Raw genomic sequence first — 25,948 nt, 5'->3', positions numbered from 1 at the left:
GCAAAGGCATTCTAAACAGTGGGTCATAAAATAGCCGGTTTTCACTTTGTTTCAATGCCAACTCTTCCCGATCATACAGTACATTCTCAGCTTTTATCTTCTCATCCCCACAATGGAAAAATTCGGATTGTTTTCCACAATGTTCCTCTCTCCCTTATCAAATCAACCTGGTTGGAATACAACCACGTGGTTCCATGCGAACAAGCTCCAACGTGGCCGTACGCCAAAAGCCACAAATACGAACGAACGCTGTCCGAAATTTGGCGGAAAAGTGTGGGCGCTGGAGCGGAACGATATGGGAAGAATGGGATACATTAAAATACAGAGAGATAAAATAGAAGAAGACTAAAGGGATGGACTGTGTAGTCCAAAAGGGGATAAAATAAGAGCAGAAGGAAGTCTGGCAATAGTTGGAGCTCAATACTGATATGTATTACGGTATTTTGAGGCAAGTATACACTTTTAAAAAAAAATATTTTAAGATGTCGCCAGCGTTCTGTCAAAGTCACCCCCCCCCAAAAAAAAATCCTCACAAAGCAACAAAAATCCAATTCATTCCATTTCATCACCTTCGTCTCCAATAATTGCAGTCTCATTCATCAGCACAAACACATGTATTTAGTTATTTATTTATTTACTTATTTATTTATTGTGTGTGTGTGTGTGTGTGTGTGTGTTTGTTTGTTTGTTTGCTTGCTTGCTTGCTTATTTGCTTCTTTACTTATTTACTTATTTACGATTTATGTATTTACATATTTATGTATTTACGTATTCACGTTATTTAAATTAAATTACTTATTTACTTGTTTACTTAGTTTTAAATTAAATTACTTATTTACTTATTTACTTAGTTACGTATTTACTTATTTACTTATTACTTATTTACATATTTACTTATTACTTATTACTTATTCACTTATTTACTTATTTACTTATTTACTTATTTACATATTTACTTATTTACTCATTTACTTATTTGCTTATTTTCTTATTTACTTCTTTACTTAGTTACTTATTTACATAGTTATTTATGAAGTCATTTATTAATTTGATTATTTATCTATCCATTTATTTATTTGTCTAGCGATTTAGTTTGTCTATTTATTTATTTATATTTTTTTTATTTTTTTTTTTTTTGTATTTTTTTTCTTCATCTATTTCCAAATTTATCCTTGGATCCATAATCTGTAAACTTATCCTCAACGGGTCAAATTCACATACGGTTTGGACGGCACTCATCAAGAATTTAATGCTGATGAAACTGGCCACTCCATTCCATCAGGTCATCACAAAGGTAAATAAAACGACTTTATTATATAGTACGGTTTATTTCTTTAATTATAATACCATAGCACATTTATTATACATAAAATAAGTTCTATTGTGTGTAGTTTTAAGGCTTAGAAAAGTAGAAAATTATGTTTTATGGGGACCTGGGAATGGATTATTCTCATTTTAATGGTTTCCTATGAGAAATTAATTTTTGGGATACACACTTTTCACCTTACACACTCTGTGTGGGAACCAATTAAGTTTGTAAGCCAAGGTATCACTGTACTGTCATAAAATCAGCAGTCCATGTGACTGACCTTCAAATCAATCATCTAACCAACCAGACCTTGACAGACATTGACAGACTGCCAAATTGACTGTGCATTAATTTTAACCAAACAACTAAGCGAAATTTTTGCTCACTCATATACAGTAAAGTCTCGTTATATCGATATTCAAGGGAGTCCGAAAAAATATCAATATAACCGGGACTATCGATATATCCGACCCTGTTTGCATGTAATTTTCTCCGTGCGTGCATAGAAATAGTATCGATATAACCGGGACTATCGATATATCCGATATCGATATAACGAGACTTTACTGTAATACAAATTGCACTGTGACCAGCAGGCTCACTCTCGCGACGCACATCATCATCTGACAGAAACGTGCCTTGTTTTGTCATTTGCAAGTCCTTAGCTAACCCCCCCATACCCGTTTTGCGTGCCAACTCCACTGGACAACTTGAATAACAAAAGCCCAAGAGGGCAATTCCATGAGCAGAGCACCATTTCCATCTCTTAAGAGGCCACCACGCTTATTAGTTTTCCAGCGCAGACATGAACCAGACTCACAAAAATAGACGCAGCGAGACGTACACCACCAAATACAGCTGACTGCGACGTGTTGGGTGGTACGGCGTTTAACCGCGCTTGAGCTCACCGTTTGATAAGGACCGCCTTGCCCCTGAGGCCATCTTAACTCGGCTAAGTGCACCTGTCAATTTAAAAGAACGTATATAATCAGGTTAGGTGGAAGGAGGAAATGGAGACGCTCTGGAATAGAGAAAGCAGACAATATAAACCAGGAGGAACAAAGCGGAGAATATATCTTGGCTAAAATGTTCTTATCCCAACAGAAAGGACCGTAAAAACAGTGTCTGAAACTCATGACAAAAAGTTAGTGAACAGACAACTCTGAAAAGTTGCCTACCCAACCATGAAGTTGCCTGCCCTTTTTTTTTCACAACGTGAACCACAATAAAATGACTAATCGCAAAAAAACAACAACATTATTGCGAAGTATAAAGGATTTTTTAAATTAAGGAAGTACCTAGCACAGATGCTCCCTTGCTTAATTTATGGTAAATATCTCTTGCTGAAGATTTTGCTCCAGTTGTCGTTTGTCGTCATAGTGCACAATGCAACATTTGTGTTGCATTATCCGCTCAAAGCCACGTGGCCTCCTCGTTCTAATCGCCTTTCAAAACTCTCCAAGTACACTTTAGAGTCACGGTTTAGTCCGAAGCATGAAACAGGCTTCTGATTGGCTGCCTGGCCGAGTATAGAAATTGCCAAATGAACGTTCGTTTAATTTGGACTATACCATCGATGAAAAGGATTCTTCAGCCGTCATCTGTACTTATTTAAAGGTGTCGGACGTTTCGCTTCTTATCCAGGATGTTTCTTCAGCGAACTAAAGTCTTACTGGTAGTATCGGCCTTATTTATATATCCCTACTGTCCGGCACTGCCATATCTGGACAGTAGGGATATATAAATAAAGCCGATACTACCAGCCTTATTTATATATCCCTACTGTCTGGCACTGCCATATCTGGACAGTAGGGATATATATATATAGGGCCGATACTACCAGTAAGACTTTAGTTCGCTGAAGAAACATCCTGGATAAGAAGCGAAACGTCCGACACCTTTAAATAAGTACAGATGACGGCTGAAGAAGCAGCCAATCAGAAGCCTGTTTCATGCTTCGGACTACTGGTAGTATCGGCCCTATATATATATATCCCTACTGTCCAGATATGGCAGTGCCGGACAGTAGGGATATATAAATAAGGCCGATACTACCAGTAAGACTTTAGTTTCAAACACTGGTAAAAATAAGACTTATCTTCTATAAACTCCAACGGAGGTCCAGTGAAGGCGGTTTGTTTGTCTGAGTGGATTGTTTATGGCGGCGAGAGGCGACCTCATCACATGTTGCTCAGGCTCTTTAGTCTGCACATAACGTGCACCCTGAAATGTTCATGGCGTAGCGAGCGATGAATTCAGAGCGCCAGACAAAGTGGAGTAATTGTTAACTCGGACAGGATCACACGCTTTCAGCGGTGTTTTCTCATCCTTGGATTCCAGGAATGCAAGCTCAGACGAAGTAAGATGAAAATATTTATTGTATGAAAGCGCCTTGAAAAAGTACAAAGTGAAATCGTTGGTCACATGGAGCCAAGAAAAAAAAAATGTATAAACCACAAAGCGCTTTCAAAGGCAATGTAATGCCATGGAAATATCACAACTCAAACCACGTGGCTGTTAGCTAGCTAGCTGTAGGCTATGTGGCTATCTATTAGCTATTTAATAGCTATCCATATCCATTAGCTAGCTGGCTAGCTATTGGCTGTCTAGCTGGCTGGCTGTTAGCTGTCTAGCTGTTGGCTATCTGGCTGTCTATTAGCTATTAATAGCTATCTATTAGCTAGCTAGCTAGCTTTCTATCTATTTGAGTTACTTCCGGGTTGAGTGAACGCTGGCACGTGTGGCTGCCGCTGCTCACCCACAGAAAAAAACTTATCGTGTCACTGTAAAGTGACCTTGAGAGTTTTGAAAGGCGCTTCGAAATGAAATGTATTATTATTATTATTATGAGTAGTAGTAGTAGTAGTAGTAGTATTAAACATACTTCTATAAACCTTAAACATACTTATACAAGCCTTAAACATACTTATATAAACCTTAAACATACATTCCATACAAAATCTAGCACTGAAGCAACTTACAAACAAATTCACCTTACGAACGGCCATTCGGAATGTATCTCGTTCGTAAGTTGGGGAGTGTCTGTCCTGAAAGTTCTGTGACCAAACGAGAGCGACTATGTAAAATATCGAAAAGTCCGAAATACAACACATGAACCGCAATCGTGATCACGGTCAATACTCGTGAGCTGGGCAGTCCTTAAATACGCTGAACAGGTGGGCCTTCACTCCAGCTTTTATATAATGTCGCCAAAGATTATCATCCGCCACTTGTGTTGTCTCTTTTTGACCCTTCAGACTTTCCGTCTCCTCCCCACAAAGTCGCAGACATGTTACTAAGATAGATTCATTATTTCCCGGGCAGATACATAAAGAAAATGGCGCCTTTGTAGTGTGCTTACAATGATTCACCCCAATTCATATGCCGCCTCTGCGATGGCATTCGGCTGAGAAAAGAAGTCTTTGTCTCACAGGTCAGATAAGTTGAGGGGGGGGGGGGGGGGGGTGGGAGGGGGGGGTGAAGTGTTTCGCAGTGATGTTCGACATTCCTTATGTGTCCTCTGAAATGACACCACGTTAATGTATGGTTCAATCAGTTCATTCTTGCAGCATACAGTATGACTCCCTCCCAGCCCTGCCCCCCCCTGCCCCTTTCCACTGCCACACTCACCGAACTCTGAGTACACGCTACACGCTGTACTATCATCCTGAACTCTATTTTTTTTCGCGTTTTTTTCTGCAAGACCTCACTTCGACCTCTTTTTGTTAGTTTGTTTTGCATTACTACATTATGTTACTTTATATACGTCACTACCTCACTTTACATTCAGAAATATGTCTTTTTTAGCTACATTATAAGTGCCTTGCACGCGGGGTCCGAGAGGACATTAATTTCATCTGTGCTGTATGTCATGCATATTAGCATATTTGACAATAAAGCTGACTTTGACTACAACAGGAACGACGTCAGTCGACTTTGTGGCTAAGTCACGAGAATTTTTTATTTGCACTCAAACATATTTTAAGACTCATATATTTATTTTCAGTATATTTGGGTCGATGATTGTTTATTAACTCATTCACTGCCAGACAATGTGCAAATACATTTATTATACATAAAATAAGATATATTGTGTGTAGTTTTAAGGCTAATTTAGTTGAAAATTATATTTTATGGGGACCTGGGAACGGATTATTTTCATTTTAATGGTTTCCTATGGGAAATTAATTTTTTGGGATACACACTTTTCATACTTTCGTACACTTTTCGTACTGTAAACATGTTTTTTTTTATATTTCTTCACCACAGTGCTACTAGCATGCGTGTCATCTTTCAACGTGGACCAGAAAAACGGCTTGTCCTTCACTGGCCCGCTAGAGGACATGTTTGGCTACACCGTCCAGCAGTTTGAAAACAGCGAAGGCAAATGGTAAGATTTTTTTTTTTAGGTTAAAAAATGTGTTTGAGAAGTGATTCAACCGCACATATTCAACATGTACAGTTCAAAGGGAGTCAAACGAGATTAGAGTTGCGCAAAGAACTCCCACTTTTCTGTCCGTTGCGTACCTACCACTGTTTCGCCTTATCAAAGTCATGTGAGATGATACTAGTTGACACAAATTCCCAGCAGATAAAACAGCCCATTAAAATAAATAAGAGCTCGTATGGCGTCAAAACGGCAATCCTCATAGTAAAAGCTACATTTTCGCATGTTCCGGCAGCTATGAAACACTTAGCTAGCAGCATTTTTTTCCCCCTCAAATGTAGGGTTCTCATCGGATCGCCGCTATCGGGCCAGCCGGCGAAACGAACTGGCGACGTCTACAAGTGTCCTGTGGGCAGGGGGGACAGCACATGTGTAAAACTGGACTTGCCAGGTAAGAAATATCTTTACACCGTGCGTGTATGTGTGTATACGCGCAAGTATCTGTGGCTGATGGGAAGCAAAACCCCCATCAGAGTAAACAAACGCAGACTTAATGGCCGCTCCATCTAATTACACAGATTCATTAAAGAGATAAAAAGAAAATAGCTCTTGGCCAGCAGGCCTCTGAGGCCTGCAGGGGTTTGTCGAGGCCAGCAGTGGGCACACTCCTCATCTTCCCTGCAAACAGGCTGCTCGGTTCTTCCTGTTTTGTTTGTACACTTCCTCTTCTTGGAATTTAAAAGGACTTATGTCAGCAATCAGACGGAGTAACTTCGAAGCAGACTTCCTTTATTTTTGGAGGGGGGGGGGGGGGGGGATATTGACACTAAGAGACTCACTGGGGGGGAAAAAAATGAAAATGGCGGAATTTGTCCAGCTGCTTTTCCTACGTGCACACTCTTGTTTATCCTTCTGTGCAGAAAACACCACCGTTCCCAATTTACACGAAGTCAAAGAGAACATGACTATGGGAACCACGCTGGTGGCCAATCCCAGCGGCGGATTTTTGGTAAGCAGCCCAGTAACGTACCGTACGTACGTGACATTTATATACCGTAAATAAAAAGGGTTTTCACGAGACCTTTTACACTTGATTGCCCTGAAAATTATAGCTTTTATTTATCTATTTATCTATTTATTTATTTATTTATTTATCTATTTATCTGTTTATCAGTTTATTCATTTATTCATTTAATCATTTATTCATTTATTCATTTGTGGTGTATTTATTTATTTATTTATTTATTACAAATAACACACTTTACACAATTCTACTGAATTGTTCAAAAGCACACAAAAGCACCCCACAGGTAAAATAGAAATCTTATCAGATTTCTAATCATTTCTATTCATTTACTTTGCCAAATAAAATCCCACCACGTTGTAGAATAAATGAATGAATGAATGAATGAATGAATGAATGAATGCATGAATGAATGAATGAATGAATGAGTGAATGAATGCATGCATGAATGAATGAATGCATGCATGCATGAATGAAAAAAATGAATGCATGCATGCATGCATGAATGAATGAATGAATACATAAATAAATACATAAATGAATAAATGAAACCATGAATACTTGAATGCATGAATAAATGGACAAATAAATAAACAAATAAAGAAACAAATACATTCCAAATAAATAACAAATAGATAAATGCATAGATAGATAAATAGATACATAAATAAATAAATAGATAACTAATTAAATAGATAAATAAATAAATAAATAAATAGACAAATAAATAAATAAATAAATAAATATACATACAAATAAATAAATAAATAAATTGATAAATAAATACATAGATGAATAAATACACAGATAAATACTTGGATAAATACATAGATAAACACATAGATAAATGGGTAGATAGATGCATAAACAAATGGATAAATAAACAACGAATAATTACATAAATACATAAACAAACAAATAAATAAATACGTCGATAGATACATCAACAAATGAATAAATACACAACGAAGAAATAAATATCTAAATAAATACATGGGTCGATAGATTGATAAACAAATGAATAAATAAACAAACAACTAATAAATACATTAAAAATTATCAAATTTATGAATAAATAAATAAATAAATAAATAAATATTCAACTTATTTTCCAGGAAGCAACACTTTTTTTCCAACATTTTTTTTTACAAATAACATACTGTAATTTGAAATGTTGTTCAACTGTGTTTTGTGGTTGGTTTGGTGTGTATCTGCAGGCGTGCGGTCCTCAATATGGCTACATGTGTGGTCAGCAACAGTACATCTCAGGGGTTTGTGCCAACGTTAGCTCATCCTTCCAAGTTCTCAACTCGGTGGCGCCGGGCGTTCAAGGTATGCGATGTCACTTCCCGGTATGCTCCAAAGACCCCAAAGTTTTATTCCCAATTCGTTTATCTTCTCCTAGAATGTTCTACGGAGCTGGACATTGTGATCGTCCTGGATGGCTCCAACAGCATCTACCCGTGGACCAGCATCACCGATTTCCTGGTCCGCTTCATCGAGAACATTCAAATTGGACCCAAACTTTCACAAGTCAGTATTACCGCCGCTCTTTAATGCTTTTGCGCTTTTATTTTCTGCATACAGTGATACCTTGGCTTACGAAATTCATTGGTTCCCAGACAGAGTGTGTAAGGCGAAAAGTGTGTATCCCAAAAAATAATTTCCCATAGGAAACCATTAAAATGAGAATAATCCGTTCCCAGATCCCCATAAAACATAATTTTTAACTAAATAAGCCTTAAAACTACACAAAATATACCTTATTTTATGTATAATAAATGTGCTATGGTATTAATAATTAAAGAAATAAACTGTACTGTATAATAAAGTCATTTTATTCACCTTTGTGATGGTTATGGATGGCTTGATGGAATGGAGTGACCGGTTTCATCAGCGTTAAACACTTGATGAGGAACGTAGCCTTCTTCTTTCACCATCTTGAGGAATGATCTCTTGTAGGTGTGATAATTTTACCTTGTTCCTCATCAATTATGTTCTGTTTAGCTGGGTTGATAGCTTTTTGCATCAAGTGTAAAGATGGCTTGTGCGGGTTATTTGTGGAGCCTGATTGATGGGATATTTTAACCTTGCAGTCTACACTACAAAAGGAGAACGGGCTCATTCGCCAACAACACATCACTCATTGTAGCTTTCCGTGTGTATCCTGAAAAATAGTTTGTATGCCAAGGTAAAATTTTCATAAATGTTACATTCGTAAACCGACAAGTTCGTAAACCGAGGTATCACTGTACTCAAACCCTGCAAATTCTTATTTTTATGACACTTTCATTCATTCGGCTCCTCAACATGTCAACTTTTCCAGAAGGAAAACTCCGGTAAGTCATCTGGAAAGTCACCACCCGATTCCAAGACCACATCCTCGACAGTCTACAGACGCCACGCCGAAGCACAGACCAGACCTAAAGCGAAATGACCATTTCTTTGGTGTTTTTCCAGGTGGGCATCGTATCCTACGGAGAAACGGTAACCCACCGTGTCAACCTGAGCCAGTTCGACAACACCGCTGACCTGCTAGATTTCGTACGCGAGCTCCCACAGCAAACCGGCTTTAAAACAATGACCTTTCTGGGCATCGACACTGCCAGGTACCACGCCAACCAGCTTTCTCTGAGCTCATGTATGAGTCACAACACACTAATCATAAATTTCCAAGCCTCGGCAATGACATTGACTCACTCTTTTAAAAACAAAGAGCACGCACCCGCTATCCAAAATGCTAAACTGCTCTGAAAAATTAGCCTTTACTTTTCCCGCTTTGCTAGGAGGGAAGCGTTCATGCCGGAAAGAGGCGCGAGACCTGGCGTCAAGAAAGTTATGGTGATCGTAACGGACGGAGAGTCTCACGACTTTCACAACCTCAAACCGGTTATCAAAGACTGCGAGGATGATGGGATCGAGAGGTTTGGCATCGCTGTACGTATACGTTGAATGTATTTCGACTTACAACCATTTTGACTTACAACCACTTGGTCGGAAGGGAACTCGGTCGTAAGTCTGATGTTACCTGTATTGTATTTTGTACAGCCGCCCTCATTTCAAGCTCATATAACTCCAGACTCATATAATTTAGGAATTAACTCTTTGTCTGATGAAAGAAGAGATTCTAAGGTTTCCAATGCTGAATTGAATGTTTATGTAGTCCTAAAACTCAGTATTCTGTGGGTCCTGGAATTTGAGTGACAATGACAAAAACCCTGGCACTGGAGTGGACGCATTTTTGCACATGTTTGGCAGTGAATGAGTTGTGAATGATGTGTAGAATTTTCCAATTTTTTTCAAGGTTCACATGTTCTGGTCTCCAGGTTCTGGGCGACTACAACCGACAGAATAAGACTGCCGAAGAAGTCCAGAAGTTCATCAAGGAAATCGCATCCGTTTCCAGTCTGCCATTACGTGACCACTTTTTTAACGTGTCGGACGAGTTAGCTCTTTTGACTATTGTGGACGCGTTAGGCAACAAGATTTTTGCCCTGGAAGGTAATTGACAATACATATTGAAAACGTCTACGTGCCATACAGTCCATTTTATTCCCTTTCTTTCCGCAGCTACGACAGGCAATTTCACTTCATCCTTTGACATGGAAATGTCACAAGCCGGGTTCAGCGCTCATGCTTCCAAAGTAAGTTTACCTTACGTGACTTCTGTGTAAGCTCTTAGTCGTACAAGAGTGGTCCATCGATGAGAAGGTTTCTTCAGCCGTCATCTGTACTTCTTGGAAGGTGTCGGACGTTTTGCTTCTTATCCAAAAGGCTTCGTCAGCGAACTAAAATCTTTTGCTGGTAGTTTTGGCCCTATATATATCCCTACTGTCCAGACGTGGCGGTGCCAGACTCTGCTATGATTGGTCCGGACTATTCCCTGAGGCTACACTGATTACTTCTATTGTCCTGTCTGAGTATGGGGTCTACGACTGGCCTGATTGCCCCATTTGCTCTGGTATCACCTCATCAGCATAACTAAGCCTACGTGGTAACGATCTCAGAAGTGAGTTGTAAGCACCATCCAAATTAAACCTCACTCCACCATGGCGATTTAGTGAGGGGTTTTGCTGTTTTATGAAAATAGCTTCTTTTACTCCCCCTTCAAACCATCTATTTTTTTTCGCTAAGATTTTAACGTCATTGTCGTCAAATGAATGGTTGCTAGCTTTTAGGTGCGTATGTACTGCCGATTGAGGCCCACTAGTATTATCCCTGCGATGTTGATAAAGTCTGTTTTTTTGAGAATTTGTTTAGTCTCCCCTTGCTCTTTACAATTTTCAATTTTTGCAATGTATTGAATAAACTACATGACTTTGTTTTTCATTTGGCAGCCTAGCTTTTGGATGCACACATTTTTGCCTTAAAGTGGTTATCGGTTTGAAATAAGTAGGAATTTTGTGTTGCCAAAGGACTCGTTTAACGTGACTGATAAATGAAACCAGAGTTAAAAGCATTACTGACAAGAACCAGAGTTGCGGACTATCGTGACAACCACGTCTCAGTGTCCGTGACGTTTTTAAATCTGATAACTGAATCGGGGAAGTCAAAACGCAAAGGGGTTATCTCTGGTGCATATCGTCTAAACCCCTTTGAGGATCGTCCTTTGCCGATTGACGCTTTTAGCAAACAACGACGTCTTTGTCTTCCCGTCAAATCCGTGACTTGATGGCATTTTGTAGCATTTTGCAAACACGAGGTGGCGCGGGATGTGAAATCAGGCGGCGGATTCTTGCTTTCTGCTATTTCGCATGCTCATTCGTTAGCCATTTCCGTCTGTATGTGTGTTGAAAAAACAGTTAGCTTCCCTTTTGTGCCTCTAGTACACATCCTGACTCTTATCACATTCCTAATCATGTGTTATAATAATAATAGTAATACATTACATTTAGAAGCGCCTTTCAAAACTCTCAAGACCACTTTACAGTCACAGGATGAGAACAAAAATTATTTTTTGCGGGTGAGTAGCGGCAGACAGACGCGCCAGCGTTCACTCAATATATATAATATATCACTCATCTCTTGATTCTGCACTATGTACAGTCTTGTTTATAGAACGGTTTTTGCACATCTACATTTGCACAGTATACAGTTGACATTTTTATTTTGTTATGCTTAGAATATCTTGTTTTCTATCCTTTCACTCCCACCCCAACCCCATCCCTCTTCAATTGCTGCTGTGGACTGCAAATTTCCCCATTGCGGGACGAATAAAGGTATTCTGATTCTAATTCTGATTCTGATATAAGTAACACACACACTTTTAACTCAGAATTCCTACTTTAACTCAGAATTCCAATTTTAATCTCAGAATTGACTTTAATCTCAGAATTCTGATTTTTAACTCAGAATTCCGATTTTTAATCTCAGAATTCCAATTTTTAACTCAATATTTCGATTTTAATCTCAGAATTCCGACTTTTAATTTAGATTTCCGATTTTAACCTCAGAATTGACTTTAATCTCAGAATTCCGATTTTTAACTCAGAATTCCGATTTTTAATCTCAGAATTCCGATTTTTAATCTCAGAATTCCAATTTTTAACTCAATATTTCGATTTTAATCTCAGAATTTTGATTTTTAACTCAGAATTCTGATTTTAATCTCAGAATTGACTTTAATCTCAGAATTCCGATTTTTAACTCAGTATTTCAATTTTAATCTCAGAATTCCGATTTTTAATTTAGATTTCTGATTTTAATCTCAGAATTGACTTTAATCTCAGAATTCCGATTTTTAACTCAGAATTCCGATTTTTAATCTCAGAATTCCAACTTTTAACTCAATATTTCAATTTTAATCTCAGAATTCCGATTTTTAACTCGGAATTCCGATTTTAATCTCAGAATTGACTTTAATCTCAGAATTCCGATTTTTAACTCAGTATTTCGATTTTAATCTCAGAATTCCAATTTTAATCTCAGAATTGACTTTAATCTCAGAATTACAATTTTTCACTCAGAATTCCAGTTTTCATCTCAGAATAATGATTTTTCTTTCTCTCCGTATGACTCGTGAGATGCGTGAGGGCCGCGACTTGAACAGTCACGGATAGAAGTTGCATCCTGACTGATTTAATTACCGCCTTGTTTTCCCAGCCCTTCCTGTTAGACAAACATCTTTCCTGTATTCCAAACACGCAAGTTATATTTAGGGCTCTTAAGTACACATGTAACCTACACCGCTTTTCCAGTTTGTTAAAACGGGGTAAAACGGAGTTAGTAAAAAATCAAGATAAGTCAAAATATACATATATATATATATTTTTTTTTAATTTTGGGAAATATTTTTTTCCTGTCTCTCTTCGAAGTTGCGATTTAGCCCCCGATATAGCTTCCCTGTCTCTACTTTGCTACCTCATTCCCTTTTCTTCCTCTCTGTCTGGAAATTCGCTATCTATTAGCTAGCTAGCAGTCTAGCTGGCTGGCTATTAGCTATCTATTGGCAATCTATTAGCTAGCTGGCTCTTTGCTATCGATTAGCTAGCTAGCGATCTATATGGCTGGCTATTAGCTATCTATTGGCAATCTATTAGCTAGCTGACTATTTGCTATCGATTAGCTAGCTAGTGATCTATATGGCTGGCTATTAGCTATCTATTAGCTAACTAGCTAGCTTTCTATCTGTTTGAGTTACTTCCGGGTTGAATGAACGCTGGCGTGTGTGGCTGCCGCTGCTCACCCACAGAAAAACTGATCCTGTGACTGTAATGTGACCTTATTATTATTATTATTATTATTGATGTCATGAATTGATTAAACTTCCTCACGCTTCCCGATAGGAAGGTTTACTACTGGGAGCGGTAGGAGCGTACGACTGGAACGGCACTGTCATCATAAACGGCAATGATGGAATAGTTTACCCGGAGAAAAACCACTTCTTTGACCCCAAAAAGGAAGCTGGCTACGAAAGATTGGCCGGTTACCTCGGTGAGTCCCATCTATTGCAAACAAAAATAAAAAAATCAGTATAGTGATACCTCGGTTTATGAACGTCTTGGTTTACGAACTTTTCGGTTTACGAACGTTGAATTTATGAAAAATTTACTTTGGCATACCAACTATTTTTCGGGATACACACGGAGCGCCACAATAAGTGAATTGTCGTTCGCGAACGAGCCTGTTCTCCTAACAAGAAAATGGCAGCCGACTGTTTTTGTCTTCTATTCCCCGCCCCCAGTCTTCGGTTTAAGCCACGTGATAGGTCAAGAACGCAGGAGTGATTACAGAAATACAGAGCTGCAAATAAAAATAGCTAGGCAGACGACAGAGAGTGAGAAAATGGATAGAAAACACAGTGAAATTTGGACTTGTTTCAACTTCAAAGGCAGAGTGTAGACAGCAAGGTTAAAATATCCCATCAATAAGGCTCCACAAATAACCCGCACAAGCCATCTGTACACTTGATGCAAAAACTATCAACCCAGCTAAACAGAACACAATTGATGAGGAACAAGGTAAAATTAGCGCCGAGAAAGCACCTACGAGGGATAATTCCACAAGATGGTGAAAGAAGAAGGTTACGTTGCTCAACAAGTGTTTAATGCTGATGAAACCAGTCACTCCATTCCATCAAGCCATCAACGACCACCGCAAAGGTAAATAAAACGACTTTATTATACACTACAGTTTATTTCTTTAATTATAATACCATAGCACATTTATTATACATAAAATAAGGTATATTTTGTGTAGTTTAGAAAAGTAGAAAGTAGAAAATGATGTTTTATGGCGACTTGGGAACGGATTATTCTCATTTTAATGGTTTCTTATGGGAAATTAATTTTTGGGATACACACTTTTCGCCTTACACACTCTGTCTGGGAACCAATTAAGTTCGTAAGCCAAGGTATCACTGTATTTATTATGTTTGTCTGAATTTTCTGTGCAGCTTCAACTGATATTTTACAGCTGGCGGGTGCAGTAAATACGCAATTTTTCAGCTTGATCCGCTACGTCTGCCTGTCTTGAAGTCACATCAATACTATAAGCCACTTTGCCTGCTTGTCTCCATGCCTTTTATGGAACCGTTACAGCTACCCTGGCTAGCTGAACATTGATTTATTTCATCAAGCGGTCGTTATGAAGAGCATACTCCACCGATTCTGCGTTCCGGAACGGTCTACTGTAAACTCAGCTGTTTGGCAAACCTGCTTTCGCTTTAACGGTCTGCTTCTCATTTATGTCCTTCTCACCGATGAAAAGGTTTCTTCAGCCGTCATCTGTACTTCTTTGAAGGTGTCTGTTCAGAACAAAAGAATCAGAATCAGAGTTAGAATCATGTTCATTGCCAAATATGTAGATCACATACTATCATCAAAAATTGGCACGAGGTAGTAATTAGAAGTAATCAGATTAGCTTCAGGGAGTAGTCCACTGCTCCCCCAACCTTAGAGCAAGGCGCTATCAGAGCACGGTTCTGGCACCGCCACCTCTTTCCATTAGGGATATAGAGATAACATTCGATTTACAACCGAGTTCTGTTCCGACCCAACGGTCGTAAATCGAAATGGTCGTAAGTTGAAATCCATTCAAAATGTTGAATAGAGGAGGCTAAATGACACACAAACTATCCCCCTCTGGTGCCATCACACCTGTGCGAGAGTGAGATGCTGGCTGCCTAGCCAATATTGTCTGGAAGTCATGGTTGTAAGTACGGGTGGTCGTAAATCGAGCTGGTCGTAAGTTGGATATTAAGTGTATATAGAGCTAACAGCACAATTTTAGTTCGCTGACGAAGCTCTTCGGATTAGGAGCGAAACGTCCGACATCTTCAAAGAAGTCCAGATGACGGCTGAAGAAACCTTTTCATCGATGGATCACTCCCGTACGACGAAGAGCCTACATAGACGTCCTTCTTCGCATTTTCGTGTCATATCCAACGTGTGTTTTATGACTTGCCCTTTGAAAAAGTGAGACGTAAACAATTCAACTCTGTTCTTGTTAGGTTATGACGTGCAGTCGGCATCCACCCCCGATGGCGTTTTCTACATCACGGGGGCGCCGCGGTACAACCACACGGGCCGCGTCGTCATCTACCGGCTGGAGGGCAAGGATGTTGTCATCTCGCAGACGCTAGGAGGCGAACAGGTGAGCTTGTTCATCCCCTACGATTGGCTGCTGACCATTTTTGGGTGTGCCAACACACCCTCTGACTTTTTGAATACAGTGATACCTCGGTTTAGGAACCCCTTGGTTTACGAACCTTTCGGTTTACGAACGTTAGATTTATGAAAAAAAAAGTTCGTATGCCAAGCTAACTTGGCATACGAACTTTTGTTCGGGATCCCATCGGGAAGCCACCAACGACCATCACAAAGGTAAATAAAACGATTTTATTGTACCGTACAGTTTATTTCCTGAATTATAATACCATATAACATTTATGATACATAAAATTAGGTATGTATTGTGTAGTTTCAAGGCTTAGAAAATTAGAAAGTAGAAAATTATGTTTTATGGGGACCTGGGAACGGATTATTCCCATTTTAATGGTTTCCTATGGGAAATTAAATTTTGGGATACACACTTTTCACCATACACACTCTGTCTGGGAACCAATTAAGTTCGTAAGCCAAGGTATCAGTGTATATGCATGCTGCATAATAATAATAATAATAATAATAATAATAATAATAATAATAATAATAATAATAATAATAATAATAATAATTGACAGTCTGGGGGCTTTTTTTGTTACTATTTGGTAAATATTGGAGTTAGATCCATAGAAGAAGGCCAGTTTTGGTGTCATGCAGGAAAAAGTGTGTCAGCCACAAAGTTACTGTAAGTGCAGTTTGATTTATTGACGCCTATTAGAGTGCAAGGTCATCTCTTCATATTCATATTTTTTTATTGCATCACTCATGACTCTTAAGCTCCTTCAAAAAATAAATAATGGAGGATGATGATATATGTGCAGTTTTTTTTTTTTTTTTGCTCCTCTTGATCTGCTCACCGTGCGTTCGCACTTTGATGTGCTCTGCCAATGACGGTTTCAAACTGCAAAGACCTGCGATGCGGTTTTCAAAACCTCCCAACCACCGCGGCGCTCATATCTAGTAAAGCTTCATTTTATTACAACTGCATTAAATTTAATAAATCTCAATATTTCTAGCTATATATCCAGCTAGGTATCTATTAGCTGGCTAGCTATTTAACTATCTCTGTATCTATCTCGCTATCTATTAGCTAGCTAGCTAGCTTTCTATCTATTTCACTAGCTTGTTCAGTCGAACAATGTCCCAAATCGCTATCTGGCTAGCTAGCTAGCTATGTAGCTGGTTATCTATTCGCTATGTGGCTATCTAGCTAGTTAGCTAACTGTCTATCTGGCTATATATTATCTATCTGTTAGCTAGCTAGCTTTCTATCTGTTTGAGTTAATTCTCGATTGAGTGTACGCTGGCGTGTGTGGCTGCCGCTGCTCACCCACAGAAAAACTTACCCTATGACTGTAAAGTGACCTTGAGAGTTTTGAAAGGCGCTTATAAATGAAATGTATTATTATTATTATTATTACTTGAGTGATTTATGAGCCATTTTTGCCCTTGCTGGCAGATCGGTTCGTACTTTGGCAGCGTGCTCCAGACCCTCGACGTGGACGGGGACTCGTACACGGATCTCCTGTTGGTCGGAGCGCCGATGTTCATGGGCGCCGACAAAGACGAGCAGGGCCAAGTGTACGTCTACACGATCAATCAGGTAGATTGAAATAATGACATGGAATCATACGGGATTGCCCCAAAAAGTGTACTTGAGAGTTTTGAAAGGCGCTTAGAAATCAAATTATCATTTTATTTTATTTTATTTTATTTTATTTTATTTTATTTTATTTTATTTTATTTTATTTTATTTTATTTTAATTATTATTATTATTATTATTATTATTATTATTATTATTATTATTATTATTATTAGTAGTAGTAGTAGTAGTAGTAGTAGTAGTAGTAGTATTGTTATTTATTATTATTGTCATTATTATCACTATTGTCACTATTATCACTATTATTATTATAATTACTATTATCACTATTATTATTATTATTATTAGTCCCTCACATTCTTTTTAATCACATAAATGTATTATTATTATTATTATTATTATTATTATTATTATTATTATTATTATTATTATTTTCATTATTATTTTATTGAGATGACATGAGATTTTCATTATTATTATTATTATAGTCATTATTGTCATTATTGTCATTATTATTATTATTATTATTATTGTCATACTTGGCAATAAAGATGATTCTGATTCTGATTATTATCACTATTATCACTATTATCACTATTATTATTATTATTATTATTATTATTATTATTAGTCCCTCACATTCTTTTTAATCACATAAATGTATTATTATTATTATTATTATTATTTTCATTATTATTTTCATTATTATTATTATTATAGTCATTATTGTCATTATTATTATTATTATTATTGTCATACTTGGCAATAAAGATGATTCTTATTCTGATTCTGATTATTATCACTATTATCACTATTATCACTATTATTATTATTATTATTATTAGTCCCTCACATTCTTTTTAATCACATAAATGCAGTGGTGGACCATGCCTGTCACTCTTAGGCCTTCAGTAGTGCTATGTAGTTAAGTAGCTAGCTAGCTAGTTACTGTATCGATCTGGCTACCTAGCTAGCTAGCTATTTGCTATCTATGAACTGCTTTGGCTGGCTACCTAGCTGGCTATATATTTGCTATCTATTTGCTATCTATAAGCTGTGTAGCTCGCTATTTAGCTATCTAGCTATTAGTTATCTATTGGATAGCCGGCTACCTTTCTATCTATTTGAGTTATTCTGGGTTGAGTGAACGCTGGCGCGTGTGGCTGTCGCTGCTCACCCACAAAAAAACTGATCCTGTGACTGTAAAGGGACCTTGAGAGTTTTGAAAGGCGCTTAGAAATGAAATGTATTATTATTATTATTATGATTAAATGCAATGTTTTTTTGGGCTCTTTCTGCATTTGCTCTAAGATGCCACCAGATGGCGCCATCTTTTGGAATCTTGGACTTTTTTTATTGAAAGAGCTCCGAAAAAAACCCCGAAATGTGTCGTCGGACAACTCCATCTCCAGATTCCAACTCACTTGTGTCATTACAGGACGGCTACTTTGCGTACGAGTTTACTCTCAAACCCGTCAACCAATCGTGCTGCAGCGCTAGCTCGTCGGGCTGCGCCCACAAAAACGAGCCTTGCGGCGCCCGCTTCGGCACGGCCATCGCTGCCGTTTCGGACCTCAACCTGGACGGCTTCAACGACGTGGCTATCGGAGCGCCTTTCGAGAACGACCATAAAGGGGGCGTGTATATCTACCATGGGGATCGCCAGCGGTCCCTTAAAAAGAACTTTGTGCAGGTGAGCGCCCTCTGCTGCTCATATATGGAATCGTTTCTTTTTAAACACTCGCAAATGGTGCTGCTGTGTCTTTGTAGCACATACCGGCGGGCGGAAATGACGGCAAGATGAAGTTTTTTGGTCAATCCATACATGGGATCATGGATCTAAATGGAGACGGAATCACTGATGTGACGATTGGTGGTCTGGGCGGGGCCTCGTTGTTCTGGTGAGACATGAAACGCACAACATTCTTAAAATGTGTATACAGCCATACCTTGGCTTACGAATTTAATTGGTTCCCAGACAGAGTGTGTCAGGCGAAAAGTGTGTATCCCAAAAATTAATTTCCCATAGGAAACCATTACAATGAGAATAATCCGTTCCCAGGTCCTCATAAAACATAATTTTCTACTTTCTAATTTTCTAACCATTAAAACTACACAAAATATACCTTATTTTATGTATAATAAATGAGCAGCGGCAGCCACACGCGCCAGCGTTCACTCAACCCGGAAGTTACTCAAATAGATAGAAAGCCTGCTAGCTAGCTAATAGAGAGCTAATAGATAGCTATATAGCTAATAGATATATAGACATATAGCTTGCTAGCCAGCTAGGAAGCCAGCTAGATAGCTAGCCAGCCAGCTCGATAGCTGGCGAGCCAGCTACATAGCTAGCTAGCCAGCTAATAAATAGCTAATAGATAGCAAAAAGATGCTTAATAATAATAATAATAATAATAATAATAATAATAATAATAATAATAATAATAATAATAATAATAATAATAATAAATTTCATTTCAAGGTCACTTTTCAGTCACAGGAGCCACACGCGCCAGCGTTCACTCAACCCGTAATAACTCAAATAGCTAGCTAGCTAGCGAGCTATCGATTAGCCATCTGGCCAGCCAACCGCCTAGCCATTAACCGTCTATCAGCTAGCCAGCTAGGTTTCTATTTATCTGAGTAGCTAATAGATAGCCAATAGATAGCCAACTAGCTAGGCAGATAGCCAAAACACAGCTAGCTAGATAGCTGCTGATGTTACCTATTATTTGACTGTTTTGTGTGGATTTTTACATACAAGTTAAAAATAACCCACAACATAGACAACGTCAGCGATAAATGATAGATAGCTAATAGCTAGCTAGCCAGATAGCTAAAAGATAGCTAGCTAGATAGCTACTGATGTTACCTATTATTTGACTGTTTTGTGTGGATTTTTACATACAGATAAAAATGACCCACAACATAATCAACGTCAGCTATCAATAATAGATAGCTAATAGCCAGATAGCTAAAAGATAGATAGCTAGATAGCTACTGATGTTACCTATTATTTAACTGTTTTGTGTGGATTTTTACATACAAGTTAAAAATAACCCACAACGTCAGCTATAAATGATAGATAGCTAACAGCTAGCTAGCTAGCCAGATAGCTAATCCTTCTGTGCGTGTGTATTCCACTCATCTGCTTCTGTAAAACGAAAATCATCTGACGCCGTTTTGCTTGTTTCATTTCGACAGCTGAACACGTCCCACTGGACTTGTAGGCTTGAAATGGACGACTTCCTCTCTTTTTAAAAGCCTTGCTAGCCCAACTGGCCGGGGATTCTTTACCTTCATGTGGACATGTATTGTACTTAACGGCAATAACCCAATAAAAATTGATCCGTTTCTAGCTGCCGAAATCCAGATTGGCTATGATTCAACCTTGCTAGCATGAGAGAATGTCCTCTCGCACTTTTTTTTTCTTCCCGGGCTGTGTAAAAACTTAAAAACTACATTACAAAAAAAATGCAGTGTAGCTATTAGCATCATCCCCTGACCTTAACCCACAAGTGTCAAAGTCAAGGCCCGCGGGCCAAATCTGGCCCGCCACATAATTTTTTTCGGCCCGCGAAAGCAAATCAAACTTGTTAAATTCCATGATGATTGCTAAAATCTGAGTCAAAATTTCATATTTTTGGATGTCAACCACAACAAAAGTCACAGTTCATTTTTTTTTTTAAGGTAACTATCCATCCCTTGTGCAAACTCTCCATTTTGATATCTCCATTTCTTTTTCAGGTCCAGAGATGTGGCGGAACTGCGAGCCGATATGATTTTCGACCCTGCCAAGATCAACGTGAAGCAGGCCGAATACGAGTGCGAACACCTTGGTCGCAAATCTGTCTGCGTTACCACCCAAGTTTGCTTCGTTTACAGCGTCAAATCCGATAAACAGCATCTTAACAATCAAGCAGGTGAGACATTTTTGGTTATTTAATAATAATAATAATAATAATAATAATAATAATAATAATAATAATAATAATAATGTCTGACGGAACTTCCCAGGCAGGTAAGTGACAAGGTAGTTAGCTAGCTGCCTACCAAGCTAGCTATATATTTGCTATCTATAAGCTATAATAATCATACATTTAATTTGTAAGCGCCTTTCAAAACGCTCAACGTCACTTTCCAGTCACAGGATTTTTTTTTCTGTGGGTGAGTAGCGGAATAACTCAAATAGATAGAAAGTTAGCTAGCTAGCTAATAGTTGACTAATTGCTAGATAGATAGATAGCTTGATACCTAGCTGGCTATCTATTTGCTATCCATTTGCTATCGATTTGCTATCTATTATGTATGTATACTATGTAGCTGGCTATTTATTAGCAGTATGGCTATTTAGCAAGTTAGCTAACTGTCTAGATGGCTATCTATTAGCTATCTGTTCGCTAGCTATCGAGCTTTAAATCTATTTGAATTACTTCCGGGTTGAGTGAACGCTGGCGCATGTGGCTGCCGCTGCTCACCCGCAGACAAAAACGATCCTGTGACCTTGAGAGTTTTGAAAGGCGCTTATAAATGAAATTTATTATTATGATGATTATTATTATTGATCGTTGCAATATCATTTCACTTTTTCATTGTTTTGGTGTCTTTTCATCACATCATATGCAGTGATTCGCTACAATCTGACCTTGGATGCTTTGCGAGCGAAATCCAGGGCTTCTTTTCTGGACTCGGACGACAAAAGCGACCGACGTATCTCCAGAACGATCAATGTGGAGGACCGAATGAGGATGTGCGCAAAGGAGATGTTCGTGATGTTGGTAAATTCAGGACAGGAAATGGGGATAGGTGTAATGATACCAGGCGTATAAGAATCAACAAAAACTGCAGTAATACCTCAGCTTACAAACTTAATTGCTTCCCAGAAAGTGTGTGTAAGGCGAAAAGTGTGTCTTCCAAACATTAATTTCCCATAGGAAACCATTAAAAATGAGAATAATCCGTTCCCAGGTCCCCATAAAACATAATTTTCTACTAAATACGGCTCAAAAATATACATTTCACAGCAACAAAAAAAAAAAATATAGGAACTGCTGTAAAGGCAACCACTGTGACGGCGCCATCTTCAAGTCAAAAACAATAAATATATATATAATAAAAAATATAAAAAATATATACATATATTTATATATTTGAGGAAAAACAAGTTGTAATATATATATATATACATCGGACTCCCTTGAATATCGATATAACGAGACTTTACTGTATATATATATATAAATATATGTATATATTTTTTATTATATATGTATATTTTTTGTTTTTGACTTCAAGATGGCGTCGCCAGAGTGGCTGCCTTTACAGCAGCTCCTATGTTTTGTTTTTTTGCTGCTATATATATATATATATATATATATATATATATATATATATATATATATATATATATATATATATATATATATATATATAAAATATTAGATTAGATTAGATTAGATTAGATTAGATTAGATTAGCCTTTATTTGTCTCACAGTGGAGAAATTTACATTTCACAGCAGCAAAAAAACAAAACATAGGAGCTGCTGTAAAGGCAGCCACTCTGGTGGCGCCATCTTGAAGTCAAAAACAAAAAATATACATATATAATAAAAAATATATACATATATTTATATATTCGAAGAAAAACAAGTTGCAGTATCTTGGTTCATTTTAAAGAATTTCCATTTTTTGAGAAGTGGAGGGCATGCGACAGAAAATATTTTTTACACTTCGCTTCATACGCATCATGTGATCATACTATTTTGTCATAAATATATAAAAAGCAAAAACATTTTTTTTCACAAGGCCCGACTGGACTTCCGGGACCCTCTCCTGGTGTCATTGGACTTTGGACTGGCGGATGAAGACCAAGGCCCGGTCCTGGATGAAAGTCTACCCACGTCCATAAACAAGACGGTATGTCTTCACCTCTTGAGCAGCGAAATATTTGCCGCACTTTAGCGAGCCAAAAGCGCTATTAATACCCTTTCACGCTGTTCTGTCGTTTGCTTTGCTCCCTGAGTGTTCACCGCATGTTACCGCCATTTTTCATTTCAACATGTCCTCCCTCACTCCCTACACGCCGACTTCAAGGCTTTCCAAGTAATAGTGGTTGCGATGAGTGATGTGTCCCGATAACGACGGGAGCAAGTATTCGCCGCCTGATATGGGAATGAAGCAAATGTGGCGTGAGACGGGTTGGGGGTCTTCTCCTGTTATTGTTTATAAAAAGAGAGCAACCAGACGGAAGCTACAGTCGCTCATCTGCTGGATATTATTTTACAACTCCGGCGGTCAGTCGCTGTGCACGGACTTCCCGGACTGGGAAGAAAATGCACTGTGACCCTTGAAACACTCCGGAGGGGATGGCGAGAGGTGGATGGGGGGCAACGGAAATTAAGGTCATGCATCAGGAGTAGTGATGTGTCGTTCGTGAACGAACTGGCTCTTAGAGCTGGCTCTTTGACGTGAACGACCGGCTCTTAATAATACAGTAAAGTCTCGTTATCGGTTATATCGATAGTACTGCTTATTACGATACTATTTCTAGGAACGCAAGGAGAATATTTACATGCCGCAGGATCGGATATATCGATATTTTTTCCGACTCCCGAGAATATCGATATAACGAGACTTTACTGTAGTAATAATAATAATAATACATTTCATTTCTAAGCGACTTTCAAAACTCTCAAGGTCACTTTACAGTCACAGCGTTCACTCAACCCGGAAGTAACTCAAATAAATAGAAAGCTAGCTAATATATAGCTAATAGCTAGCCACCCAGATAGCTAGCCAGATAGAGAGCTAATAGCTCGTCAGCTAGACAGCTAATAGATAGCAATATTTATGGAAATATAATATCTATGGAAGCGTTCACTCAACCCGGAATTAACTCATATAAATAGAAAGCTAACTAATATACAGTATAGCTAATAGCTAACATACACACACACATACATACACACACAAGCATCGAAATAAAGCCACATAAATGACATATTGTATATTATTGCATTTGTAATTCGTTTTACATATCATTTTACATTATTTTTGGTAGTAAGCAGATTTAAGCAACAAAAAAAATGAAGAACCATTTGGGAGCCGAAAGATCCGACTCTTTTTAATGAGCCGAGCCAAAAGAACCAGCTCTCTAAAAAGAGCCGTAATCCCCATCACTAGAAAAGAGGCCTTTTCCAAAGTGTACAAACAAACACAAAACCTTATTTTGAGTCTTTTGTTTCTAGAGACCACCCGCTGTATGTATTCCCAAAAGATGTAACATTCAGGAAATAAAAATGAAATGCCTTAACGTTAGCGCCTACGGGTCAAATTGAATCTGTTCTATTCTTATAGATTCCCTTGGTTGACTGTGGAAACCACGAGCGATGCATCGCTGACCTCTCCCTCCGAGCAGAACCGAGTGTAACGGGGTGAGCGTCCATGAGAATTTCAAATACAGTGATACCTCGGTTTACGAACCCCTTGGTGTACGAACTTTTCGGTTTACGAACGTGACATTTATGAAAAATTTACCTTGGCATACGAACTATTTTTCAGGATACACACGGAGTGCCACAATGAGTGATGTGTCATTCGCGAACGAGCTCGTTTCAACTTTGATAGTTCAAAGGCAGAGTGTAGACTGCAAGGATAAAATATCCCACCAATCAGGCTCCACAAATAACCCGCACAAGCCATCTGAACACTTGATGCAAAAAGTTTAAAAAAAGCTATCAACCCTGCTAAACAGAACACAATTGATGAGGAACTAGGTAAAATTATCGCAGAGAAAGCACCTACAAGGGATCATGACTCAAGATAGTGAAAGAAGAAGGCTACGTTCCTCATCAAGTGTTTAATGCTGATTAAACCGGCCACTCATTCCATCAAGCCATCAACGACCATCACAAAGGTAAATAAAACAACTTTATTAAACAGTACGGTTTATTTCTTTAATTATAATACCATAGCACATTTATGATACTTAAAATAAGGTATATTTAGTGTAGTTTTAAGGCTTAGAAAAGTAGAAAATTATGTTTTATGGGGACCTGGGAACGGATTATTCTCATTTTAATGGTTTCCTATGGGAAATTATTTTTTGGGATACACACTTTTCCCATTACACACTGTCTGGGAAGCAATTAAGTTCGTAAGCCAAGGTATCACTGTAGTTGGATGAGCTTTACTGGATTTTTTTTTCCCAGTGCACGACTGCCCTCTGGTGGTAAATCTTTGTATATGTTCTTGGTCTTAACCTTTGTTTTCCTCCAGTTTGGTGATCCGAGCCAAGAAGGACAAACTGGACGTCAACATCCGCGTGAGAAATAGTAAAGACAACGCCTACAACACCAAAGTCGTGGTCAGTTTCACGGCAAACATCAACTATGTCAAAGTGGAGGTGAGATTTCCAGCAAAGAAGAAATGATATCCTATATTTCATGATTATTACCATGAATTATGAATATGAAATATGATGATATATATATACCTTGTTTTTCCTTTTGGATTTTCAG

General features: G+C 38.1%; 1 protein-coding gene across 1 annotated transcript in view; it reads left to right on the top strand.

Annotated features, from left to right (window-relative positions):
- itga1 (integrin, alpha 1) overlaps positions 1–25,948 on the top strand; it is a 38,652-nt gene that overhangs the window by 5,928 nt on the left and 6,776 nt on the right. Inside the window, exons 2-20 of the mRNA XM_089020806.1 lie at positions 5,579–5,699; positions 6,038–6,147; positions 6,617–6,705; positions 7,938–8,052; positions 8,126–8,253; positions 9,181–9,329; positions 9,507–9,657; positions 10,047–10,221; positions 10,291–10,364; positions 13,506–13,653; positions 15,671–15,813; positions 17,284–17,427; positions 18,867–19,121; positions 19,199–19,329; positions 21,176–21,351; positions 22,055–22,206; positions 23,235–23,345; positions 24,786–24,862; positions 25,707–25,833. Of these exons, the coding sequence (XP_088876932.1) occupies positions 5,579–5,699; positions 6,038–6,147; positions 6,617–6,705; positions 7,938–8,052; positions 8,126–8,253; positions 9,181–9,329; positions 9,507–9,657; positions 10,047–10,221; positions 10,291–10,364; positions 13,506–13,653; positions 15,671–15,813; positions 17,284–17,427; positions 18,867–19,121; positions 19,199–19,329; positions 21,176–21,351; positions 22,055–22,206; positions 23,235–23,345; positions 24,786–24,862; positions 25,707–25,833 (2,576 nt within the window). The remainder of the gene's footprint in view (positions 1–5,578; positions 5,700–6,037; positions 6,148–6,616; positions 6,706–7,937; positions 8,053–8,125; positions 8,254–9,180; positions 9,330–9,506; positions 9,658–10,046; positions 10,222–10,290; positions 10,365–13,505; positions 13,654–15,670; positions 15,814–17,283; positions 17,428–18,866; positions 19,122–19,198; positions 19,330–21,175; positions 21,352–22,054; positions 22,207–23,234; positions 23,346–24,785; positions 24,863–25,706; positions 25,834–25,948) is intronic.

This window comes from Hippocampus bargibanti, linkage group LG18 (assembly GCF_051943395.1).
Source record: "Hippocampus bargibanti isolate YZ-2025 linkage group LG18, ASM5194339v1, whole genome shotgun sequence".
In the NCBI taxonomy this organism is placed as follows: Eukaryota; Metazoa; Chordata; class Actinopteri; order Syngnathiformes; family Syngnathidae; genus Hippocampus; species Hippocampus bargibanti.
Note: the sequence above shows the minus strand (reverse complement) of the source record. Positions and strands in the feature narration are given on the sequence as shown.